General features: G+C 48.7%; 1 protein-coding gene across 1 annotated transcript in view; it reads left to right on the plus strand.

The window, feature by feature from the left end:
* Positions 1 to 13,748: 13,748 nt before the first annotated feature.
* Positions 13,749 to 16,572, plus strand: part of LOC101826251 (CXADR like membrane protein) — a 104,853-nt gene continuing 102,029 nt past the window's right edge. The window contains exon 1 of the mRNA XM_040729747.1: positions 13,749 to 14,110. Coding sequence (XP_040585681.1) covers positions 14,086 to 14,110 — 25 coding nt within the window. The 5' untranslated portion in view covers positions 13,749 to 14,085. The remainder of the gene's footprint in view (positions 14,111 to 16,572) is intronic.

Below are 16,572 nucleotides of genomic sequence, written 5' to 3' on the forward strand. Positions count from 1 at the left end.
CCTCCCGAGTGCTGGAATTAAAGGCGTGTGCCATCACCGCCCGGCTTTTTTTGTTTTTTTGAGACAGGGAAGAACTTTTCTTTTTTCAAATGGAAATTCTGTACCTCCTAAGCACTGTATTCATTACTTTCTCATTACTGTGAGCAAAGTCCTGACAAGAAGCAAGGTTAGGAGAGAAAGAGTTTATTTTGGCTCATGGTTTAAGAAGGGAAACAGTCTATCATGGTAGGAAACCATGGAAGCAAGCTGGGAGGCGGCTGCTCATGCTGTCACAATCAGGAAGCATAGAGATCACAACTGGTACTCCCTTTCCCCATTGGCTGGTGCTGCCCACATTCATGGTGGATCTTTTCTTCCCAGTTGAACCTTTCTGGTAATGCCCTCACAGACACAGCCAGAGGTGTGTTTCCATGGTGATTCTAATTCCAAGCAAGTTGACAATCAGGGGTACCCATCACAAACAAGAACCCCCGAAGTCTCTGCAGCTCAGTCTCCCGAAGCCACCACTCAGCTTTTTGTCCCTATGGATGCAATTATTCTACATACTTCTTAAAAACGGAATTGCATAGCACTTGTCCTTTAGGAATGGCTTGTATCCTTTAGCACAATGACTTCCAGGTTCATTCCTGTTGTCACGAGCCTCAGGCCTTTCTTCCTTTGTCATGCTGAATAATGTTCTATGTATGGGACTGGGGTGTTGTTAGGATGCAATATATGGTACTCAGTGTTATCATTAGAGTGCTTCCGCCCCACAAGTAGCCCTGGGTTCAACCCCCAGCACTACAATGATAGCTAATAATAGGCATTGAAAACACACTCATTTCATTGTATAGATAAACACGTTGTGTGAATCCATTCACCAGTTGATGGACACTTGAATAGCTTCCGCTTTGGGGACCATTGTAAGCAGTGCTGTTTTGAACATGGATACGGAAGCATCTCTTTGAGATCCTGTTTCCAATTACTGGAGGAATACATTCAGAAGTCCATTTTCAATTTTTAAAGGAAATGCAGTATTTCCTTCCATAATGACTGTACCATTTTGCATTCTAACCAATACCACACAAGGGTCTCAATTATGCCAACACCTGCTATTGCCTGTCTCTCTCTCTCTCTGTCTCTCTCTGTCTCTCTCTCTCTCTCTCTCTCTGTGTGTGTGTGTGTGTGTGTGTGTGTGTGTGCGTGTGTGTGTGATCTTAATGGGAATACAGAAGGATGATTTTTTTTATTTATTATGTATATAGTATTCTGCCTGTATGTACCCATGCAGGCCAAAAGAGAGTACCAGATCTCATTACAGATGGTTGTGAGCCACTATGTGGTTGCTGGGAATTGAACTCAGGACCTCTGGAATAGTAGCTAGTGCTCTTAATCTCTGAGCCATCTCCCCAGGCCCAGATGGATTTTTTAAATACATACTTATTTAGGTTGGCTTATTCATAGGGTCTAGAATATGGACTTAATTTTTCTTTTGTTTTGTTTTTGAGACAGGGTTTCTCTGTGTAGTCCTGGCTGTCCTGAAACTCACTTTGGAGACCAGACTGGCCTCAAACTTTCAGAGATCTGCCTTCCAAATGCTGGGATTAAAGGCCTGCGCCTCCACTGCCCAGCTTAGAAAATGGTCTTAATGAAGCCTCTTGATCTACTAGTTCCTGATTCATCCAGTAATCTCCTGAAGATCCACTGGTTACCAGGGGAAGCAGCACAGTAGCTGTGCTGAGGGACAATGAACCCAAAGCACTGAATTCTCCCGTAAGAAGTTCATGGCTTTCCTGTGAGCATGAATTCACTGCGCAGCTGGGAGACCTCTCCAGGCTCCTGAACCACGCACGTGCACACAGGTGCTCTTCCCAAAGGACTGCAGAGTTGTGGAATGAAAGGAGTCTGTAGAGTGTCCTCTTCCTTGGCTTCAGAGGGACAGTTTAGATTAGATCTTTAAAAGACATCAGAAGAAAGTGCTCTAGGAATGGAAGATGTAATTACATCCGATTACCTCCAGAGCTGTGATTGCATGACCTGGCCAGGACATTTGAATTCCCAATATGTGGTTTGGAATAGCGGGGAGGTTCAGGCTGTTTTAAGGTGAGACTGGAAACTCTGTCTTGGTGTCCCAACCTTGCACAATTCAAGTAATTACCGTCAGCGCCAGTAAGCAGTGTCTATCCACATCTCTTCGTTCTTCCCCTGGGTAGGAGAGGTCAGCTCTGAGTCCTGAACCCAGCTCAGTTTCCTCTGTTTATCTTCTGTGTCTAGCCCAGGTGCACACCAAACGCTTGTGAGCTGAGTGATTATCTGCTGCAGCTGAGTAACACGAGGAAGAACGGTGGCCTCCATCTGGGTTCTGCCCCACCCACAGCGTGTTCCTTGTCATGCTTAGCCCACTCCCATAAAGAACGGAGACTTACAAGGCAATGGCTTCCTTGCTTTCCTTAGATAGATAAACAAGACACAGAGATTCATAATTTGTTCAAGCTGGCTCAGTAAGGGTGATGCCTGGAAGGGCCCATTTTGGTTGGCTAACATCCACCCACCGCCATTGGCTGTCTGTTGAGCACTGTTGGTTTTGGACCCAGCTGTCATTTACCTTCCCCCAGCTCCTAGGAATGGTACTTCTGGGGAAGACGCAAGGGCCTGGTTCTGAGTCACAAGTCTCTCTGCTTGCGGGGGTTGGGAAATGTCCCTCCCCATCTCCCGTCTCCTGAGCTTGGCCACTGCACCCATCAGTCTTGTCAATGAGCAGCTGCAAACAGCTGCTGACAGCTCAGAGCATCTCAGTCACAGACCATAAGCTTCTCACAGGCTGGACACCAAGACCTATCCAGGCTCTGCGTGTGCAGTATCCTCCTCAGTCTTGTCGGGTGGTTTCAGCCTGATCCAATACTAGGGAGAGGGAGAAAAACAATCCCAGCTCTTCCGCCAGCCCAATCACACCTGCGCCTGCCAGAGGCCACCATCTAGTTTTTTATTCTCATTCCTGGTCCACTGGAAAGAGGCAGAGCCATTCTGTGAGATATCTGTCCACACTCAGGAAGAGAAAAGCACTCATGACTAGGTAGTTTGGCTGTGCCTCCAACTGGAGCCTAATCCTGAGCTAGAACTTCCCTTGGGTGACTCTCCAGCTACAAAATGAGGAAGTTGGATGGAAAGGCATCCCCCCTGAACAGCTGCATAGCTGCGGAGTGAATGTGGACTTGGGCTGGAACTCATTTTTCAGGCCCTCATGCTGGCAGGAACCTCACTGATCTTCCCTGCCGCAGCTGGGAAGATAAAAACCTTTTCTGTCTCCCAGGTTGGTAATTTCTGTTCTCTTCCAGGTGCCTACATAGCAACAGAGAGAAATGGTGTTAGAGTCTTAGGGGGAAAAAAATCAACCGGTCACAGTTCAGTTACAGAATGAGGGTGGCCATGGATCCCACCCTCCAGGTGGCCTTTGCCTTGGAGGAGATGCCACTCAGAAACCACAGCAGGTCAGTGGGAGACAGTTGCAAGAGCTTGCAACTAGAAGTCAGAGGAAGGTACTTAGTGCCTCCACGCTGTCAGCTAGCTGGGTGGCCCTGGAACTGCAGCTGTCCCCTCTGACAGTGAAATAAGGTTCTTAGGTCAGGTCTCTCTGATATTCCTGTTATCCTGAGAATCTGAGGCCTGGTGCCCGAGCTTAGCTCTGCCATGTATGTCCTGGGGACAATTCTGGGCAAAATCAACTAGAAGGAAGCCTTTCTTTCCTTTCATGGCCAACTCCAAGATGCAGATCAAGAAGAAAGGAACAACACAAGGACACTCTTTTCAAACACTTTTTTAAAACTTTATTATTTCTTTTTTACCTCACATGCGTTGGTGTTCTACTTGTATGTATATCTGTATGAGGGTGTTGGATCTTCTGGAACTGGAGTTGCAGGCAGTTGTGAGCTGCCATGTGGGTACTGGGAATTGAACTCAGGGCCTCTGGAAGAGTAGTCAGTGCTCTTAACTGCTGAGCCATCTCTCCAGCCCCTTAAAACACTTTTTAAAAATAACTATTTTTTAAGATCAGGTTTCTCTTTGTAGCTCAGGCTAGCCTTGAATTCACGAGGCTTCTGGGACTACAGCGTGCACCACCATGCTCTGTTTAGGAATATTCTTCTGTATCCCTTTGGCTGTGTGCTTCTTAGGAGGTCACCAGACTCTACTTGTTTGGAAAGGAAGGAGAAGGTGCCGCCCTCTCTTCTGAAGAGTGAAAGGATCCTCGGCTAGTAGGAGCTAAAGGCAGGAGGACATAGACTGTTGCACTCCTTTGGAGGAAGAAGGGAGCTAAGAGGTCCAAGCACCTTCTGGGACCCTTCCTTATACACTCAACAGCCAAATGAGAAATGCTACTGTGAAATCACACAGGCAGAACGGGGTGAGGGGTTGTGCTCAGGTGAGGGACAATGGATTAGAGCAGTGGTTCTCAGCCTTCCTAACACTGCAAACCTTTAGTACAGTTCCTTGTGCTGTGGTGACCCCCACCTTTACCATTATTTCAGTGCTACTTCATAACTATAATTTTGTTACCGTTATCAAGTGTAATGCAAATATCTGATATGGAGGATATTCTGATACGTGATCCCCGTGAAAAGGTCATTTGACTCTGAAGGGGCCATGACCCACAGGTTGGGAACTTCGGGATCAGATGTTTTTCTCGATGCTGTGATGAGATACCTGCCCAAAGCTGCTTAAGGAAGGCTTTGCTTTGGCGCACAGATTGAGGATAGAATCCATCATGGCAAGGAAGGAGCGCGAGTCATCTCCTTGGAAGCAAGAGAACACTGGTACTCAGCTAGCTTTCTCCTTTTTATTCAGCCGGGGGCCCCATTTTATCGGAATGTGATACCCACGTTCGGGATGAGTCTTGCGTCTTCAGGTTAACCTTTTGGGAAAGACCCTCATATAAGCACTGAGGTGCGTTTCCAAAGCGATTCCAACCCAACCGTGCTGATAATGAAGACTGACTATCAGAGGCACTTTGGATTGTCAAAGGCACTTTCAGTTCCATAGGAACGAGAAGGGGAAGGACAGAAGTGCTGGAAAGCCCCGAGAGTGCGCACTGCTCCAGGAGAAGGATAGCAAGGGCTCCAACTATGAGTCAGCTCCTCCTGAGTCGCCCATGCCCCCCTCAAAGCCCCACCAGGCAGAGGGGATAGACTTTGAGTCCTGGGTGTTGCTTAACAGACTGGTTAAGATCTTTTCTGCATGAACAAATATCCTCTGAGAAACTGCAGGCCCACAAAGTCCCTATCTCTTCAGACGACCCCACGGTTGGGAGATTGGGGCTTCCTCCACGAGTTGGGAGAATACTACAGGATCCAGACACTCTTACTTCTTCCTTGTCCTGGCTCTTCAGGAAGAAACCAGACACCTTGTATCCCAGGGCGAGGAGAACACTTCATTACTTAGGCTGTCTTAGCATGCAGCCTTCAGGCGTAGCCTCCATTAAAGTTACCCTGGCAAAACCTGGAAAGCCAGCTGGGGCCTCTTACTGTCTAGCCATAAAAAGAAACACACTGAATAGCCAAGTTGAGAAGCATCCTTGTAGGACAGGAAAGAATATATAAAGATAACCCTGTTTGAGTAGAAAAGGGAAATGAGACAGAAATTGGCTCTGTTTACTGCACAGAATGGAATTCTATGAACTCCACTTCAGCTTTAGTTGGAACAAATATTTACCGAGTCCCGTATGTGTTAGACACTGCAGCAGGCGCCTTCACCACAAAGTCATTTCTTCGCCATAGCGATGCTCGGGAGAAGACAGGAAGGTGCAGTGAGTCAAGGGACCTGTTCATAGCTACCAAACCTGCTGCCTCCAACCCAGAACCCTTCCTGTCACCCCCTGGCTCCAATCTCCCAAACAGCCTCATGAGTTTGCACCTCATCTGTGAGGATACCATGCAGGTGGATCCAGACCCACAAAGGCACTGAAAGATATATACATTGGTGCTGCAGATATCTCAGCTGCACACATTGTCCAGCGTGTGCAAAGCTCTGAATGTCTTCCTCAGTACTGGGTGGGAGGTGTGTGGTCGGTCCATGGTTCCCAGTGGGATGGGAAAATACAGAATTCTCTGTCTTTCCACTGTGTCCTTCTCACCTGCAATCTATAGGCATTCTTTTCTTTTTTACAATCAGCCTAAATGGTTTACAGGGTATGAATTTCACAAGCATCACTATGTTAATAATAACAGTGGAGTTTGAAAGTGTTGCGCCTTCTCCAAGCTTCACGGCATGATGAGTCGTCAGCAGTGTGGTGCAATTTGTGACCCCTTTCCAACTCTTGAAACTTGGTGTCAGTTCACCTTCTCTATGTAGGTGGGCTTGGTGATCCACTGGGTGTCGGGATTTCTTCCAGGTCGCTTTATGGAATTGATAGACAAGGACAACCTCAAATAATTTGTATGAGGAATCTACCAGCCCAGTAAGAATTCAGGACTCAAAGTCCCACAGTGGCTATTCCCTCCACAACAGACTGAATGGAGGGAAGGCTTTGGGAAAACTTTAGCTAACTGGTTAGCACTGCGGCACACAGGCTGACCGTAAGTGGCATCCGTAGGACCTGGTTGTTTGCTGGCACCACAGTGCACAAGAGTCTTGGATAGCCATAACCTTGCTTGGTCTTTGTTTTCCAGCCTGTATACTTTATCCTGCTGGGTGGTGTGTTCTCTGATGCCAGCGGGAGATCCAAAAAGAAAGCTCTTCTTAGTCAGATTGCTTCCAGATGTCTGTGTGTACACCCAGCTCGGTTCACCTGGTGGATTTTGTGATGGAAAGGAATTTACAGGCTTTTCTCCAAGACTTTTGTCCTTGACACTAAGAGCAGGTTCCTACTATGAGCTCCACTCTCTCATTTCATGGACTGGTTTTTACATCATCTCTCTTAATTCACACCACACTCTTGAGAGCAAGGACAACTTTTCTTTAGTCACCATTGATTTTTAGTGCTTGGCCCATACTAGGCATATAACGGATTTGCTGAGGGTTTTTTTTTTCTGTTGTTGTGTTGTTTTCAGTAGGCATATTCTTTGCCACTGAGTTACACCCTCAACTCTGAATTATTGATTGAAAGAAAACAAACAAGAATATCGACAACCATGATTGTCTTCCTTCAATGCTATCATCTCTCAAAGTTATTGAGTCATTTATCCTTAGCCTGACAAGCTGACTTTCTCAACTTCCCCAGTTTGTCAGGTTCAGTCCAAAGGCAATGAGGTCTAAGAGGTTTGGCTCATCTGACTTTACATCTTGCCTTAATTCTTTGCTACCCATGGCGTGCAGTTGGTTTCATTCTCCAAACCCAGCCTCCTCACTGTAATGTGATATTGTGGAGCACATTGATGGTTGTCATTCATCGTAGCACATAGAAAGCCTAATACAGTGGCTAATGCCTGCAGTCCCAGGACATGGGAGGCAGAGAAAGGAGGACTGTCATGAGTTTAAGGCCACCCTGTGTTATATAACATATTCTGAATTAGCCAGGGCTAGTCGCAAGACCCTGTCTCAAAACAAAATAAGCTTGGCATACAGAGCACTCTAGCAGGTCTCCTACCCTCACTTTTGGTGCCTCTTCCGTCTTCCTCACCCTCTCTCATACATGGTAATTATTAGACACGTTGCCCTATCTAGTCTCTCTTCCCTGTACCTTCTGTTTCCCTGTGTTCTTGCTATCAAGAGTTAAATGTAATACATTCTCCCATCCAAGTACTAACCAGGCCCGAACCTGCTTAGCTTTTGAGCTCAGACAAGATCAGGCATGTTCAGGGCGGTATGGCTGTAGACTAAATGTAATACATTCTAACAAGCTCCTGGGTCACCTCTAAGGCATCATGCACCACACTCAACCCCATCCAAGCCCCAGGACTTTCCTAGGATGGCACTCTCTGGCATCCCGGAGAACAAGAATAAGAGTAAAAGATGTGTGTCTCTGCTTTGTTTTGAGGTAGGGTCTCACTCTATAGCCCAACCTCAAACTCGCAACAATCTCCCCTATACAGAGATTATAAGTACATGCCACCACAAACAGCTAAGCAACAAGTGTTTCCTTCCTTCTTCATTCCCTTTATTCTTTTCTTCCTTTTTCTTGGTCTTCCTTCTCCTCCTTTCCTCCTCCTCCTCCTTCTTGGAGGGCAGGATCTCATTCATGTAGCCAACACTGACCTCAAACTTGTCATGTAGCTGAAGATGACCTTGAATTTCTAATCCTCCTGTCTCCTATTCCTGGAGCTCCTGAATTGCAGGTGTGCACCACCATGCTTGCTTAATGTGGGATGCTGAATTGGACCCTAGGCTTCTTGCATGAGATATATCTCCAGCTAATCGATTTTTGAAGCTATATACTCATATCACTTTACAAAATCTGGAGACATCTGGTCTTTGAGAGTGCATACTTGTAATGCAAACACTCAGGAAGTGAAGGTAAGAAGATCAGAAGTTTAAGACGTAAGTGGAGTTTCTTGTCCCACCAGGTTCCACGGCCCTTCTCAGCCCCAAATAATTATAAAATTGTTGGCTGATGGCTAGGGATTCTTATTGGCTATCTCTCTCTTAATTACTAACCCATAACTACTAATCTATGTATTTCTACCTGGCCTTATCTTACCAGAAAACACCTGGTCTCTACATGGCATCTCTCTACAGGCTCTATCCTCCTGGTCTCTACATGGCATCTCTTTGTGACGCCTCTCTGCCTACCTTTCCCATAATTTTCCTTGTCTCCTAGTCCTGCCTATCTTCCTGCCTCTATTGACCAAACGGTGTTTTATTCATCAACCAATAAGAGAAACATATACACATAAGGACATTCCTAACCAGGCTGTGGTGGCGTACGCCTTTAATCCCAGCACTCAGGAGGCAGAGGCAGGAGGATCTCTGTGAGTTCAAGGCCAGCCTGGTCTACAAGAGCTAGTTCCAGGACAGGCTCCAATGTCACAGAGAAACCCTGTCTCAAAAAAAAAAAAGAAAAAAAAAAGACATCATTTAGGTCTTCCTAGCTATATATCAAGTTTAAAGTTCAGCCTGGTCTACATGAGACCTTGACTCAAAAGAAACAAAACCAAAACCAAACAGAAAACCAAAACAGCGAGACAGCGTCTAATGTTCACATGAAAGCCTGGAGTGGTAAGATGGATGGTCATGAGGGAGATGCTGCTAAGGTTCTCCATTGCTCACCAACCTTGTGGTCCTCAAGGCATTTCCTGTTAACATGGTTTTGATGAGGAGATGCTGAACAAATTCCAGAGCACTTCGCCTGGCATTCAGAAGCATTCACAATCTTACTTCAGTACCATGTTCCGGGGCATTTTGCTTCAACACTCAATTTTCCTTTCATTTTTCTCTTCAGTCAGTGTGTCTAGATGTGTAGACTCCATGTCTTTGACCAGGAATTCCCACCCAAGATCCTTGCCAGGTCCTCTCTCTAACTCAGTTCTACTTATCCTGGAGACCGAGGCATTGTTCTTCAAACACACAGCGCTTTTCTTTCTTGGAATGCCTAACATTTGTTTGTTTTTATTGCCAGAGTTAACTTGGAAACTTAGTTTCTTGTGTGGTTGTTGAATCTGAATTTCACATGTTGAAGTGTCTCTCCCACTGGACTTGATGGTCCACTAAAGGTAAGAGTGTCACATACATCCTTGGATTCTCCCAAAGGACCCAGCACAGGTAGGCAGTGGAAAACTATTATTACAAACTGTCTCCAGAAGTTCTACTTTGGATTTAGGTCAGTCATCTCCTGGAGTAGGAGAACCCCACCCAAGAAAGATGGATCAGCTTCCTAGTGACCATAGATTTGGACCTGGGGAAAGTGAGCGCTAAAGATCACGTGTCCGTATGATCTAATTAGCCCAGCTGATGACTAACAAGCTAGGGCCCAAGGCATCTTGATGCCCTCAGCTTGGGTGATGCGGATGCAGACACACATCTGCTGGACTTACGCATCTGTCTGCAGGCACACGTCCCTCCAGCCGGGGCAGCAATCAGGAGAAAGGTAGCAGTGGATCGGAAGTGGTGCTCTAGAAGCATACGAAACGCCCCTTTCCTAAAGAGCAACAAAGAGGAGGGACCCAGTAAAGGGCATCCAGGGACTTTTCTACTGTTTCCACTACTTTCCGGTATGTCTGAAATGATGTCAAGCCTTCCTAAAAACTGTGAATCAGAAGCAACAAGAAAGTATCTTTCCTATAGTGCCCTTCCTACCTCCCTCGGCTTTTATAAAGAATTCACTTCTCAACACATTCATATACAATCTAGAGTTATGGATACACCCTATTGGTTAAGGGGTTAGAAGGTGAAAATTTTGCCTGCTAGGGTGCCACATGCCTTTAATCCTAGCACTCTGGAGGCAACTGCAGGGAGGCTGTCTATGAATTTGTTATCAGCCTGACTACATTGTGAGTTCCAGGCTAACTGAGACTGTCATTCAGTCAGTCTCTGTCTCAGACACCACTACCACCACCCCCAAAAATTACTCCAGAATCAAAGAAACCTTTTAATATTTCATAATGTCTGTGGCTCCAGTTACCACCAAAGACCAAATGAATGCCCAGGGTCTCGTCAGTCAACTGAGACTATGTTGGTGTCCGAGGGCCAAGCTGCCACCAGGGACAAACTGATTTAAATGGCTTGTGCTGTCACCCTGGACCATGGTGATGTCTCCGCCATGAACTGCAGCCAAGGGCCATGTATAGACCCATAGTCCTACAGCAGCCAGGGTCTCAGTTGATGTCCATGGCTCCTATTAGCACCAAGGACCATGTGGATACCTGGGGTCTGGTCAGCCACCTGAGACCATGTTGGTATCCTAGGGCCAGTTGTTGCCAGGGCCATGCTGATCTGGTGGCCATAGTGATATCCAGGACCATCTGCTGCTGAAGGACCATGCTCCTTCAGCATATCACCACAGGAAGCTATAGGAAACATGCGTGTGGAAATCTGAGAGCTGCAATGAGCCAGCATTACACTTTACTGGCCCTGGGAAAGCTGGGCCCACTCTTCACTGACCCTTGCAGCAGAGGAGCTGGCTCTGTCCTTCACAGGAGAGTTGGTCCCACACTCAGGAGAGCTGGCCCACCCCTCGACACAGGCATGGGAGAGCCCGCCCTGATGGCATGGGGCTAGAAGAGCTGGCTCCTCCCCTGTGACCAAGGTAGGCAGTCCCAGAGGCCCCAGAATGACCAGCTCAGCTACCATCCAGAGCCACAGCCCGGACTCACATCCAGAGTCTTGAGTTGGCCCACCCCAGCATCTACCCCGTCGATGACCTGCTGGAATGTGTGATGGGACTGGCCCTGTGGAACCATAGCCACAGGATCTCTATGAGTTGGGGCAACATACATCTGAGAGGAATTTTGTTGAGGGTCCAGTATTGACGGTGTACTAGAAGTCAGAGGCCTTGAACCCGATCAACAACTCACTGCAATGAACATTTACAAGTAAAGCAGAGTGGATAAAGCTGTGTGACACACATGCATCCCAGTGACACTGAGATGTAGGGAGAGGTCTTAGAGAGGTAGGAAAGATGGAGGAGCGAAGTGATTTTTTTTTGTTTTGTTTTTCACTTTTTACATTTTCATTTGTGGGGGACGCTATGAGGGTGAGGGGTCTAGGAAATGAGTGGTGTTGGGGTTCGTGATGTGAAATTCCAAAAGAATCAATTAGAAATGTGTTAGAAAAGTAGTACATCTAAGCTATCGATTATTGGGAATGACAGGGTGTTAACATTTTTCAAGTCAGAGAAGAAAGATAATTTTCCCTCCCAAGAGACAATTTTCTACCCTTTAAAACAGAGTTAGAAGCCTAGATTGGATTCTCAGGACAGAGTCTGGGGAAGGAGAAGAAGGAGGATTAGAGGAAGGAAGGGTTGAGGCTAATATCCCCAAATCCCAACAACAACCCAGGCTTTTGACAACAATTCTAAGTAACATAAGAGTTGTGCAGTCTCTCCTGGACTCTGCTTTCCCCATCTGTGAAATGGGACTGACTTTCAGTAAGCCGGTCCTAAGGGAGCCAGAGAGGAGGGATCAGCCCCCAAGAGGTGGGTGTTAGCTGCTCAGCTGAACACTGCCTCTTCTGGTCCCAGCTCTCAATTTAGGTGGTGGGACTAAGGGTGAGTGGCAGCAAGCCTCAGCCAGTCCTCCAGGGACAGAAATGGGCTGGGACTAGAGAGGTCTGATCTAGCACTGAAAAGAGCCAGCGGAGAGCTCTGAGCCCTTGAGACCTGAGCAGCTCCCTCGTCCCTTCTCTAGTCCTTTTCCACAGGAGGTTAAGCAGCAAGGGTGACTAGAGTCTCCTCTGTGGGCCCACCTTGCCCTCCTGCCCTCTGCCCACCTCCTACGCAGTGTTCCTGGGACAGGAAGGGGAGATTTACTCCACGCAGTCTCACTGGCAAGAGGAACAGAGGCAAACACGGTGCTCTCCCTCAATCATCTTCGGTGTTCTGGAGCTGAAGTTTAAATAGAGCCTGTGCTGTTCTTGTCTAAGCAGTTCCCAGATGAGTTGTGGGCCTGCCCATCACTGAGTTTCTGTCTCTGCAGCAAGGTGGTCTGACAAATAGAAAATTCTTTTCCAGGAGAAAAGTTTGCTCCTAGCATTGGGCTTTTTCTTCTCCCAACATGAGATTCAGCTTTCCAGGACTTAATTGCCTGACAGCCAGGTTGCAGGATTCGCATGTGTTATCATTTCTTTATCCCTGCAAGGCTGGATACATCTAGCTCAAGGCTGGCTGGGAAACTCACCAAATAGCCCAGGGTGGATGTGAACTCTGGGCTATCCTCCTGCCTCGGTCTCCCAAGTGCTCGGATACAGGTCTGCATCACCATGATGCTTCTTAAGGCACCACCATTTCCTTGAACCCGGGATTGCCACTTCTCTGTGAGAGGGGCTGGCTCAACCGTGTGCAGATTTCACAGCAGGTAACTGTAAACAGCAAAGACAAGGGACAGACACAAAGCCCCACATGTGACAAACGGCGAACAGGCAAAGGGTCCAAACGGGAAGGCCAGAAAAACGGTTTTAATGATCTGCTACGGTACAAACCCACTGTCCTCATGGTGGCCCTGGTGACTTCATACCAACCTAACCAGACCTGGGAAGGGACAGGAGAGGAGAAATGAGAGGCTGGAGAAACCAGAAAGGAGAGGAAGAAAGGAGACAAGGATAAGTAAGAACGGGAACAAAATCTGGTGTGGTGGTGCACTCAGAGGCAGGTAGATCTTTGTGAGCTTTGTGAGTTCGAGATCAGCCTCATCTACATAGACAGCCTTCCAGGCCAACAAAGAACTACGTGGTGAGACCCTGTCTCTCCCCGCCCCATCCTCCCCTCCCCCGCAAAAATATGAATGGATGTGTGTGTGTGTGTGAGAGAGAGAGAGAGAGAGAGAGAGAGAGAGAGAGAGAGAGAGAGAGAGAGAGAGAGAGAGAGAGAGAGAGAGAGAGAGCATTGTGAGGGAGAAAACATATACAAAAGAGTAGAGAGATCAAGGAGAGAAAAGAAGGAATCGAGAAGGCCGCATCCACCGGTTCTTGGCCGAAGTGCTGCAGATTCTCTCCTGTACCGCATCAGTTGGCACCGAGCGCCCCCCTCGATCACCCCGGGCCGCGGCCCTCCCTCCCGGGTGGGAGGTAAAGCAGCCCCAGCAGCTAACCCCAAACGCAGAGAGGGAGGGCGGGAGCGAAGGGAAGGGAGGGCGAGGGGAGGGATGGAGGGAGGGGCTGCGGTAGGAGGCAGCCGTGTGGTTCCAGCTCAATTTTTTTTTTTCTCTTTCTCCAGTCGGTTTTCTTTCCAAACAGGGAAAAGTGTTCCACGAAGCGGTAGCGCCTTGCCGCCTCGCCTTCTCCTCCCTGACCCTGGGCCCGGCCCCCGTCCCGGCGCGAGCTGGTAGAGCCAGGGCTAGAAGCCCTCGGTGCCCCGGGAGCGCAGCGCGCTAGGGACCCGGGCGCGGGGCCGGCGCCCGCACATGGCTGCAGCCCCCCGCGCGCACCCCAAGGCGCCGCGCCCTGCTAGCAGAAGGTCCGTCTGCTGCGCTCGGTCGCCCTGCAGCCAGGCAGCGCTGAGCCGAGAAGTGCCCGTGTCCGGGGATCGGGATGTCCCTCTTCTTCCTCTGGCTAGGTGAGTGCTTTAGGGAGGGCGGGAGTTTGGATGGCCCTGGGCAAACGCCACCCTGCGTTTGGGTGGAGACCCGCCTTCAGCACTGTGGTCCCTGCAGTCCCGGAGTGCCGCAACCACTCGGTCCCTGCCTCCGCGCCACCGAGGGGCGCATCTGGCAGCGGAGGACCGCCCAGTCGGCCATCGAAATGTCTCACACATCTGGGCCCTCCAGCCAGCTACGGGGTGGGGGCGTTTCCTGGTGGAGTTTGGCGGAGAACCGTTTGGTGTGGAGGGTACTTTTCAGCGCGTGGTTTGGTTTCAGGAGTACCAGGGGAAAGTGGAGAGCTGGGGAGGAAAGGTTCATCCAGGGTTTTCTGTGCCAGGTTTTGAGGGTGGGGGGAGCTTTTTGTTTCAAACAGGCGCCTCTGAGCGCTCAGATTAGAAACAGATGTGTTGAAGGGGGATGAGGCGGGGGAGAGGGAGGAGAGAAGGAAGGAGAAAGGGGTAGAGAGGGAAACAGAGCGGGGTGCAAGGAGCACCAAGAAGCCAGGTGACCGCAGAAGATGCAGGCTGAATGAGACCCCGAGAAGGAGAGAAAGGAAAAGCCAGAGAAGCAGAGAGAACGGAAGGCAGGAATGTGAAGCCAAGCCTGGGCAAAGGGAGCCTGGAGTCCTTGAAACCGATGCAGCAAAGGAGGCAACGGAGGGAAAGGGCAGACTCTGCCCCCTCCTGAACCTGGCTGGGGCAAAAAGAGCCCTTCTGGGTGGTCCTTACTTAGACAGTCGCTCCCAGGAGGGTCTCCTGAGGCGGGGATGCCCTAAGGCACAGACTGGCGTGCCTGGGCTGGACCCTGGCAGCTTTGTGGACCAGGGCACAGAAGGGATGTGTGGAAAGAGCTGGAGGAGATCCGTAAACCTGTGACAGACCAGGCCAGGAAGGCAGCAAGACAACTGAGCAAAGTTCAAGTATGTGCTGGGAAGCAAGGATCTGTGCACCTGGAGTTCAAACCCAAAGTTAGCTGGAGTTCAGAAATCTTAGAGTAGGCCAGGTGTGGTGGACCTGAGGATGGAGAACTAGCCCGTGGGCCTGAACTGACTAGCCAGGTGACCCTGGGCAGCTTATTACCTGGGGCTTTGTTTCCTTAGCTCTCCTCCTAGAAAATGAGATAGTTTTAGGGTGTTTCCAGGCTCGAGAGCCAGTATCTCCAGGAGTTGAATGGATGGAGGCTGGAGACCAGAAGAACCAGCAGAGGTGAGGGAGAGCTAAAGAGCCACCTGGCGTGGTGACCAGACCTTGCAGACATTCTCTGAAAACTTACACAATGGTTGGCATGCCTGTGTACCGCCCTCAGGCTGGTAACCACTAAGGTAGAGGAAGAGGAGAGCCCAAGGAGGGAAGGGGAGGGGCTCTTTTCTAAGCTCTTTGAGATACTGGCCAATTGTTGCAGCACAGCTGGCATAACTAGATGGCACCTTTGTCAGCCTTCCAGGGTCACACCTCCAAGCAACCAAAACTCAGATGTGCATTAGAATCAAACTCAGAGAACTATCATTCGAGTCCTTTGTCACTGGGCACTTTAATGTGGATGATTTTGTCAACGCCTCTGTTCTTCCCACCAGCCCTGCTGGACACCTGTTAGGTCTAAACTCATCTTGCAGATGAAATCAAGGTGCTCAGGGTTCAGGTAACTCCATCGAAGCCACAATGAGCAGAAGTGGGATTTGAAGGTGCATGAGGTGCCACGCTGAGTGACTTTCTTTGATTCACGTGGTTGGAGTCAGCTGTTCGGCCCGGATCTGACCCTGGATGGTGGTCATTCAGTTTAGGAGAAAGGAGGGTCTGACTAAGACAGAGGTCAGAGGATATGACCTGTTCACTGTTTCTTCTTCATTTGTTTTTACATTTTACATTAGATTTACTTATGTTGTGTGTATGAGTGTTTTGTCCACATGTGCATTATGTGTACCATGTATGTGCCTGGTGCCCATGGAGGTCTGAAGAGGGCATCAGATCCTCTGGGGCTGGAGTTATGGACAGTTGTAAACTGCCACATGGGTGCTGGGAACCGAGCCCAGTCCTCTGCAAGAGCAACAGGTGCTGTCAACCATCAGGCCAGTCCTCATTCTTTCTTTACGGAGCTCTTACTAGGTGCAATCATTTCTTTAGTGAGAAAAATAAGCTGCAGAGTTGATTCCCCACTTGATTTCTTTCTTGGGTCTGTCTTACAACTAAAGGCCAGGGAGAAGAGAAAGGAGGGTAGTTGACTGGGATTCTCATAATTGAGTCTTTATCTATGCCTGCTCTTTCCCTCATCTGGCTATTAGCAGATTCAGACTTGTGATGTCCTGGATCTAAGTTGCTTAAACTATTCAAATCAGAGACAGGCATTGAAAAAGTGATTTTAAGGGAACCCCTCTCCAGATGACATCCCACCTTGGGTCACAAGCACACAGGGAAAACAATTGTGCTGGTTGGATCTGCTC

Source organism: Mesocricetus auratus, unplaced genomic scaffold (assembly GCF_017639785.1).
Source record: "Mesocricetus auratus isolate SY011 unplaced genomic scaffold, BCM_Maur_2.0 Super-Scaffold_100022, whole genome shotgun sequence".
NCBI classification, from domain to species: Eukaryota; Metazoa; Chordata; class Mammalia; order Rodentia; family Cricetidae; genus Mesocricetus; species Mesocricetus auratus.